The sequence below is a fragment of the Habropoda laboriosa genome, unplaced genomic scaffold (assembly GCF_001263275.1).
Source record: "Habropoda laboriosa isolate 0110345459 unplaced genomic scaffold, ASM126327v1 scaffold486, whole genome shotgun sequence".
NCBI lineage: Eukaryota > Metazoa > Arthropoda > Insecta > Hymenoptera > Apidae > Habropoda > Habropoda laboriosa.
The window spans coordinates 184,725-194,572 of NW_017100724.1; the positions used below are offsets into that span (position 1 = coordinate 184,725).

General features: G+C 34.0%; 2 protein-coding genes across 2 annotated transcripts in view; one reads left to right on the plus strand and one right to left on the minus strand.

Moving 5' to 3' along the window:
• The window catches only part of LOC108577033, a 26,121-nt gene extending 22,465 nt beyond the window's left edge, over positions 1 to 3,656 (plus strand). Inside the window, exons 6-7 of the mRNA XM_017940122.1 lie at positions 2,418 to 3,110; positions 3,486 to 3,656. Coding sequence (XP_017795611.1) covers positions 2,418 to 3,110; positions 3,486 to 3,656 — 864 coding nt within the window. The remainder of the gene's footprint in view (positions 1 to 2,417; positions 3,111 to 3,485) is intronic.
• A 957-nt stretch (positions 3,657 to 4,613) lies between these two features.
• On the minus strand, positions 4,614 to 6,532 carry LOC108577081 (protein FAM195A-like). Its single transcript, XM_017940180.1, has 4 exons — positions 6,326 to 6,532; positions 5,197 to 5,309; positions 4,997 to 5,122; positions 4,614 to 4,916 (listed from the first exon to the last, which is right to left on the minus strand). The coding sequence occupies exons 1-4, from the start codon at positions 6,328 to 6,330 to the stop codon at positions 4,840 to 4,842; spliced, it is 321 nt and encodes a 106-aa protein (XP_017795669.1). The 5' UTR covers positions 6,331 to 6,532; the 3' UTR covers positions 4,614 to 4,839.
• Between the last annotated feature and the right edge of the window lie 3,316 nt (positions 6,533 to 9,848).

Genomic DNA, 9,848 nt, shown 5'->3' on the forward strand with positions numbered 1-9,848 from the left:
ACTTTGCACCGCTATTTTTATAAGGCTTAGAGAAATGGGTTTTTGCCGTCATTCCGACATTTGCATAAATTTTTGAAAAAACTGCAGTTAGTCGGAATCGTGAAGAAAATAGCGAAGGTCTGAAAATAGCCTCTGTTCTCCGCCCCTGAGCGCGGGCTCTACGCGCGCTGTAATTGGCCAGTGTTTTTCGTTAATAACTCGAAAACGAAGCTTCAAACTGTATTTTGGAAAAGGAAAAAGTTGTTCAGAGTCACCCCAGCAACCCCCCATTTCCGGGTGTTCGAGGAGTTACGGGACACCCTGTATATACTAGAATAAGCATGGATTGCAATATTAAGAGCACTGAGAATCGAACCACACACGTGGCGGAGGTTCCATGTCTAGAATAACAACTCAGGATCGGTAACAATTGCCGATCAGCCCGGGTCGCTTGCGCGCATGCGCAGATTTTATATCGACTTAATTTTGCAGAAGAAAGCAGTGCATATTCATTTGTACTTTCAATACCGCCACGTTTTGTCTGCACGAGCACAAAAATAGCTAAACAATCTTTTTCCCCACAGTTTGCCTATTTTCGTCGTGGAATATTTTCTTCTTTCGCTTCCGTACAAATAAAAGAGGAAAAACTAGATTTCACGTATTTGCTTCGGTGCGACTATGTAGATGCGAAATACTTCAATCGATAAGTGGCGCGCTACACGGAGGGACAAAACAGTTTCAGTGTTTCGCGAAAGTCAATTTAGACTTGCATAAAGGACGCGTTATGCAATAACATACGTACGACTTGGTCGAAATTTTATCGAGCCAATATTGTTACGTGCATTCTTTTCTCCTGGAAACAAGTTCTACACTTCCAAACTTCCGTTATTTTCGTTTTCAACATTTCCCAGCTTTTCGCTGGCCTTTAATTCGCAGCATGGAACGTTGTAAATTGAGAAATTGGTTTTACAGTAACGCGGGACGCATGGCCGGCTTGAAATATTCAAGACGATCTACCGCGGTGGAATGCTTAATTAGGTCTGCTGTCAAAGGATGGAGAATATGCGGAGACAAATTATATACAGCGTGTTTCGTCTAACTTTGTCAGCAGAAATACCTTTGCTGTTATTGAAATCTCGGGAAAAATTATTTTATTCTATTGGAAAGGGTTAATGAGATAAGAAAGTCAATTTCTTTTTTTTAATGGAATTGAAATATCTCCGCCATTACTAAAATTTTACAAGAAAATTATTTTATTCTACTGGGAAGAGTTAATAAGATAAGAAAATCAACTTTGTTTTTTTTTTTTAATGAAAATGAATTAACATTAATAAAATTTCATAAGATTATTTTATATTGTATTGGGAAGAGTTAATGAGATAAGCAAATCAACTTTGTTTCTTTTTTTTTGTAATGAAATTGAAATATTTCTGCCATTATTGAAATTTCGTAAAAAAATTATTTTATATTCTATTGGGAAGAGTTAATGAGATAAGAAAATCAACTTTGTTTTTTTTTTTTAATGGAATCGAATTATCATTATTAAAATTTCGTAAGAAAATTATTTTATTCTATTGAGAAAGGTTATATCAACATTTTTTTTTTAAACGAAACGCTAAATTTTATTTATTCCGTACACGATAGCCACTTCAAAGACGAATTCATCGATATACTACAATATTATGCAATTTTTGTAGGAAACATTTTTATGAAATTTTAATTAAATAAATATTTCAGGTTATGAAGTTAAATGAAACACCCGGTATATTCAGTATTCAAATGAATATACTATACAAATTCGGATTTAATAATAAATAGTGTTTTCATAATAAGTAAGAAATGTAAGATAAATATAAAATAAAAATTTGTAAATGTCGATAAAAATGGGGAACGTGCAAAATAAAAATCCAACAATAAAATGCACATTTTCAAATGCGACATTTTGTGAACGTAGTGAAAAAGCGATATGTGCATTCATGGCGATATTAGTGCCGATAATACGAGCAGTAAAATTACGCTATCGAGAACTTATGCCCAGTCTTTTTCTCCGTTTCCTTTCCACGTGGAAATCCCTTTTAACCATAAATTTCGCCCGATGTGAACGCGCATAATCGTAAATAGACGAGCCCGTCGAGAAAAAGGTAATAACGTAACACTCTTACCGAAATTGATATCGCGAACGTGCTCGATGAAATTTACGAAGGTGTACGAATTTTATTTACCTCTTTTTCCCTTCCGTGAATACCTCCTCTCGAAAAAATTTCACGGTGTCTCGTGGTGCTAGTCCCACGTCACTCACACACTCGTAAATTGCTCGAACGAGTGTAACTTGCAATCACTTCTTCATCTTACCACTATTGTTAATCGCACTCACTTCAATTTTCAACACATTCTTATGCGACATTTGTTGTAACTTTCACGAAAATATGTTGAAAAAGTTTCAGACGATTCGACAAACGCACGACGAAATTCCGAAGAGGGAAATCGAACGCACGAACGAACGTGTATCTGGCGAAATTGAAAGAAATTCTGCGAATTTCAATACCGATTTGAACAACGAGACGAGTTTTAATAAAAATATCACACCACCGGAGGAAGATTCGATAAACCCGTTAATTCGTAGAAATAACGACTGCCACACGAAGAAACACGTACGCGACGAAAAAGAAACATGTCCGGTAACTGGCGCGCAAAAGAACAATAATCGAAGTAGAGAGATCGATATCGAGAGTTCGACAATCGATAAGTGCGGTAGAGTGTTATGTATCGAGTCGCACTTCAACGGTGTAACGTACGAAGAGTACGTATTTAAATTTTCGGTCGATCGGGAAATAAAAATTAAATATCCTGTTTTGTTAAATAACGACGATCAAACAGCGGTTAGAATGGAGTTCGTCGATAACGTGGACGACTACGAAGTGACATCGTCCGACAGAATGTTGATATTATTTAAAAATATATACGCAGTCGTGAATGTCAAACAGACAGGAGTACCGTGCAGCACGCAGACGATGAAAATGAAAACTTCCAACAACTTCACGCAAACAGCATTGACCGGAATAAATTCGTTTTCCCGTTTGAACGTTGGAGTAACGGTGAGTGAAGGAATTTCTACATTTTTACTTCGTACTGTATGTTTAAAGATTTGACTATTTACCAAGATGAAAATGGCGACAAATAATGTCTTACACGATGTGTAAAAGAAAATTTTTAAATCCGTCGTTGAAAGAGAGAAAAAATTGATATTTCGTATTAATTCAGACTTCCGGGTGTATTATTTTCATATTCTCGTTTATATCGTAGCTAACTTCATTGTGAACAAACTTCACACCCAGAAGCCTAATGATTTACCGTTGTGAACAAAAATTTCCCGCGAGAACCATAACACTAATTGAATTGTCTATATACTTATGCTATATTTCGTACAATACAATTGAAAAACGTACATCAAGTTTTTTAGAACAACTGGTACAAAATGTGAACTTTGATTCTTCGATCAAATATAGATGCTCAATAGTGAGAAACGTGCGATAGAGAGAAGTCTCTGTAATTTGGAACGAACCGTCAAGGCTTTAAAATCTAACGCATTAAATCAAGCTGAAACGATGATCGGCAAGAACTCGCATTTGCTTGCTGACGACGAGATGTTAAATTATATCAAGGTATTGACTCAGTAACACTGTGCATAGCGATTTCTATCGTTTGTTTGTGGTGCACGAATTCCTAACATTACAACGATATTTGTAACACGTAACGGTATCGAACTAGGTTTTGCCGTTACAATTACAATAATACTTTTACTATTCAATTGTACATAAAAAAATAACACTAGGAGCAGTTGGTAAAGATGTCCACGAGTTTAGAAAAATGTTAATCGTTATTGTTACTTATCGTTAAAAAGGTTATGTGTCGAATTTTATAGAGTAACTATACACGCACAGATGTACAATACATACATACATACATAATAAATGTACATAATTGTATATATTTAGTTGTATTTAAAATGGTAATAATTATTATACTATGAGGAGTAAAAATTGAATATTTGTTCATTTCGTCAAAGATAGATGTGCACTCTACAACATACTTATCCTTTCTTTTCTTTACATTGAAGTGCGATTTCGTTAAACATGTTTAAATGGAAAAATTTATTAAAAATGTGAAATGCAATTCGTGGAAAAATACATATATGCATAAATCTTAAATGGTAGACCCTCAGCTTCTTTCCTCATATAATCCTTTCCATTGAAATATATAGAATTTATACATAATTCATTTATCATCGCAATTCAGCATTCCATATTCAAGATTTAATTACAAAGAGATAAAAAGATTATTAATTATTCTATGTTTCTCATTAAGTAACAATGAAAATTTGATTTATCATAAACTATTTCTTATAATTACGTTTGCTTTTTTTGGCAAATAAAATAAATATTTTCAGCATGTACTATATTTCTTAATTATTTATCGCGCTGAATCTCAAATCTTAGAACGACAATATCAGAAACAGGCTTAATTCCAATCTTTTATGTAAAATACGTTTAAAAACACGATGAGTAAAAAGGTCTGGGAAAAGGCGATATTATGTTAAAATACGATAAAAGATTAGAGGAATGTCATTTTATCTTTGATTATTTGCTAATATCCTATCTTTGTTATCAAAAAGATTCAAAATTGATTGCTAGATACTTATTTATACCTATTCTATTCTCCTCTTGTCACTGATTTTTGAGTAAACAACAAATTGTTTCTAGAAATGGAAAAAAATTTTCTCCGGCAGCTCTGAATTTATCCTTTCTGTTTCTTATGTCTATTTGAGAATGTTCGGTTATAATCAATGTGTTGAGCCTGGCACTAGGAATTCGTATTCCTAGTAATACTTTGAACAACACGCTGTCCCCACCAGGCTTCAAGGTTAAACGGCTCAAAATCTATGGTAAAAGCAAAAGTAGAAATTTGTACAGACTAAGGTATATCAAAAAAAGTGGTACATAACAATGATTATATTTACCCTTAAGTTGTGGGTTTGGTTCTCGCTCCTGATAATACGTAACAGATACACCATTTCTATAATTAGAAGAATTACTATGTGGCTGATTGTGGCACATATCTAATTCCCTTGATACTGTGTTCCATGCTGTAAAAATAAATACGAAAAATTTAATCACTGAAAAAATTTAATTCCAAGTAGCAAAACAATATTATACTTACAATCATAGATATATTTGATTAAATCAAAATGTTGAGCTACAGTTTCAGACTGATGTCGCGATGGGATCGAGGATGGTCTCTTCCCATTCATCGCCGTCATTTGTGATCTACTACTATAAAAAAAAATATTTCACAAAAATCGTTAAAATAGTAATAAAATTTAAAATATACAGATAAGTAAAATGCTAGACTTCGTCTCCATATCAAAAGCGCCGACTTCCACCGAATTAGTGTTCTACGTTTAGTAGGTTTATTCTATTTTAAGATTTAACGATTTTGTGGTAATTAAAATAAACATAGCTACGAAATAGAAAGTGCTAAATTTAATTAATATCAATATTTAATAAAAGTAGTAAAACTACAAAAAGGGTGAAACATGTGTATAAAAAATTCAAAAATTGAAAAGGAAACAAAAATATTTATTAGAATTCATTGACATCTGTTACAATCATATCTAGAGTCCATGCAGTAGAAGGAAATCGACGCCATTTTATTATAATACATCTCAAAATATAACCTTTTACTTCACATAACGATATCGTATGTAATTTCTGCTATATATATAACAGTAAACAAAATTACATATGTACGAATCAAATATATGAAATGAAAGAAACAATTGGTGAGAGGGAAATTAATATTAATCAATCAATTCATCGTATACAAGGGTCTATATCTGTGTCACAGAAGCCACGTATTAGCTTTCGTTTCACGCACATCTTTCCAAGAACGCCTTTCTTTCGAAGGTTGCAACGAATCACGATATTGGAAGATTATTACCTGAAAGTTGGAACGTATGAGCAAGCTAGAAAACACTTGACGTGTCAGAAAAGATATGAAATAATTAATAATGCGAAGCCCACTTTCAAAGAGAAACGTCAGTGGAAAAGATGGCGGTTTCTGCATGACAGTTAATGCAATGTTTTCTGGTTCCCGCCTGTTTCTCCCTCTATCCATTTTGCTGTTGCTTCTGCCATTCTCACGGCAGTGTAACGATTGGCAATGTGCCAGAAAAAAAAAGCGTGAGAATTATCCAGGTGAATAATGATCTCACGCACAATAAAGATGAGAACGAAATATTAAAACGGAGAGACGCGGGAATAAAGAAAGTCACTTTTACGATAAATACCTCATTTTCTCCGTTCTGCGTTGGACTTCTATTACAGTGGAATTTCGTACGGACTGCAGCTTTATTCTCTAAGATTCTCTAATCACTATCTACGAACAAAGGTACAAATACCTCAGGGAAAACAAACAGTCGAAAAGCTGTAACAAGAAAGAGCGTTTGTTTCTCGCAACAGCTGCAGGAAGCTTTCCCCGAGAACTGTCAACAATAATGGCTTGAATATGAAGCTCCAATGGTAATGTAGAAAATAAAGTCAATGGTGACTGTTCAGTAGGTATTAAAGATAAGAGCTCGTTGAAGAATTTCGTCACAAGGTGGCGAATCTACAATGTTCTTTATACGTCATGTTTGAATTGTGTTTTTTTTTTGGAGAGACATCTCATAAAACGCAAAATCGTGATATTTGAACTGCGAATAACTTTACCAGTGGAATTGTTGGAGGATATGGTGTCAGATGGGTCTGCTGGCCTTCACCATCTGAATTTAACACTTTCCAGTTCAACTCCAATTCAACTACCGGATCTCCCCCTCTGAAGAACAAAAATTCAAAAATCCTGACAAATAAGTTCAATTATTTAAAGCAATATCTATTCAGTCACCACTCTAAAACTCCGACCGAGCAGCAAGAGCTGGCTAACTCGTTTTCCAATCAATTGTCAAGAATCTCCAGTCTAAACTCCTTTCTTAAGTATTATAATCTCAACTCTCATATAATAAATCCAATCCATTTTCTGAAGACAATCTTGGACTTGAATCCCAAGCCCAATGAGAAATTAAGATTTGAAGGTATCATTATGGAAAAACAAAACCAACTTAAAGAATATAAGGAATTGCTAAAGCAGAATCATCATGATACCCATTCGTTTCTAGCCCAATATAAATCCTCATTTGTGTCATTTAATCATATCCTTCAAGACACCAAAGAAAGTAATGGCAGTATTTACAATGTCATTATGCAACTTCAAGAGTCTGTCGATTCTTTTAAGTTCCAGCAAGTGCCCGTAACACCTGGATGAAGGAATCTGTCGACATCCATTCTTCAAGACAGTGGGTCATTGGTCCTCTAATTACTAAAGTTGAGGATAACAAAACTCATGTTCAGCTGGACTAAAAGATATTGACAGGAAATTAATTCAACAAATCACATCATTACTGAAAGGACTTTCTTTGACAAATTTGCAGATTTTGAGGGATTTCTTACACTTAATTAATAGAGATCCCTAAGTTCATAGAAGAACCAACTTCCTGTAGTAATAGATATAGAAAAAAAATTGTTTTTTTTTAACCATAAAATGATAGTGTAGAAACTTATAAAATTGTATTGTTTAAAATTTGATATCACTTTAAAACGTGATTACTTGGATAAAATAGATACCATCCTTTGATTACGCCAATCTGATCAATAAACATCTTCCACTTACCTTCATAATATTAGTTTTCTAATCTAATCTCATAGCTGAGAAGGACATGATATTTAACAATGAAATGAAATCTATATTAAAGAAATGCATAATTCTGTAATAAAAAATAAAATCCTTAAAAAGTTACAAATTGATAGATCTTTCAAGTAGTAGAGGTTTTGATTGCTTAAACATTTTATTCAAAAAAAAAATTGGAAAATGTAAGCATGTTATTTTTATAGATACACTGTAAAATTCTAACAAAGTTGCACGTTCCTGGAAATGCACTTTCATGTTTCATGTATAACAAAGATGCACTCAATGATAGACGTTTGCGATAGTAGGAACTGTTATTCGCTACAACTCACGTTTACAATTTTCGAGTCACGAAAATATCGACTTTACGACAACTTCTGTAGTTACACTCTTATGTGTGCGCCTATCTAAAGAATGATCTACAAAGCAGTTCTACGCTATTGGGAAGCCTTTCGTTTACAAAGAAAAAGTCGAAAGTAAAATGTCTTATTTTTAAAATTCAAAGTTACAATTACCCAAAACTCAAGCATATATTCTAAAGGAATATTGATAAAAAATATAAAATAGTAATATTTCAATTTTATTGTTACCACTAAAAGGGCAAAAATTTCGTAGAAACAGGAAATTGAAATTTTTTAATTGGAATTGCATACACGCTTTTTACGCCTTCGTCGAGAATAGAAAGATCGATGACCTTACTTGTAACACTTCATTCTTATCATTCCACCGTATGATAATATTTTTTGCTACAACCATTAAGCCTGTGCTTGGTGCAACTTTTGATCGTGTTGAGACTACAGAAGAAACGATCTATGACGATTTTTATATGCCCCGAACTTATGCAAAGTTCAATTTACTTTCATATCTAGTGCAGAAAATGAAGGCATATATCTCCAGGAAAGTTTCAGCCACGTCAACCTATCTTTTGTGGACATACTATCTAGTTGACCCTAAATCATACGGTACAAACAATAAGCATAACACTTTTCAACTAGCAATCACCTCGTAAAACATTTCCGTATTCTACAAAGTATTCTTTCAATTATCAACATTATTCCACGTGGTGTTTTAAAAATAAAATAATACATAACGCTACAGATTCAACAACGTGTACCAGAATTTCTCACAACAACGTCTTTCATATTAAAAAAATACTCCACCTCGTCGTGATTAAGATGGGATACGAAAAAATGGACGATAAATCTCAGATGAAAAAGGAAGTTCGAACTGGCTGGATCGTGGGAGACTGTTTTGAATGAGTGGCTCGTAAAACGCGAATAACTCTTAAAGCATTTCGGGCATTTATCTAAAACGCTCGTGACGCTGTTATCTCGGGCATTATTCGTTAAAATATACGATAGCGTGTCGGGTTATATTTGACAATTTAACGTGGCCTCGATATATCCACGTATCGCCGCCACCATCGCCACACGACTTCAGAGCTGGCTGCGTTTCACTTTCAGTTTAACCGCAGGCCTACTGGTCTATTTCTGCAATCCTGACGTTCAACGCGATTTCAAAGGATCCCCCTTGTCACCCTTTGTGATTGCATCGTAGGAGATAGCAAAACTGCTCGCTGTCCGTCTTAAACGACACCGATCAGATACATAAGCTTGATTAATACAGAGGTAAACGTTAACGTCGATATCAATTCATTCCTCGAGATTTCCGCTTAAGAGGCGAACATTGAAGGAGCGACACACGCATAAATGATCGAACTGTGAGAGACGAGATATTTCAGGTTGAATATGAAGTACTTCCGATGCTGGAGAACTTTGAGCATATTTAATCGACATTTCTTTTTAAGTTTCGTGTCTGTGTTATCGAGACTGCGACGGAACACGAAGAGGAGAAATGTTGGTATAGTAAGAGAGGTGTGACTTTACTCCTTTCATACGCTCTATAAAGTGTGTTATGTTTCTATTATACCTAACTTGATGAAAAAAAAATGAAATTTCTTGTTAAAATGTTGTTTCACAATTTCCATTTATTTCTCATGGCGTTTGTGTTTATGTAGAATTCATTCTATAATACTTGTCGTTTAATCTTACATTTGTTTTTTAATGGTATAATATCGTATAATTTTTAAT

What these genes read in the sequence shown, in the direction of transcription:
- LOC108577081 (XM_017940180.1), bottom strand. An exon ending in AATCAAATATATCTATGATT is followed by an intron (nt 5,123 to 5,196) that starts GTAAGTATAATA and finishes TTATTTTTACAG; the next exon opens with CATGGAACACAGTATCAAGG. An exon ending in ACCAAACCCACAACTTAAGG is followed by an intron (nt 4,917 to 4,996) that starts GTAAATATAATC and finishes CTTTTACCATAG; the next exon opens with ATTTTGAGCCGTTTAACCTT.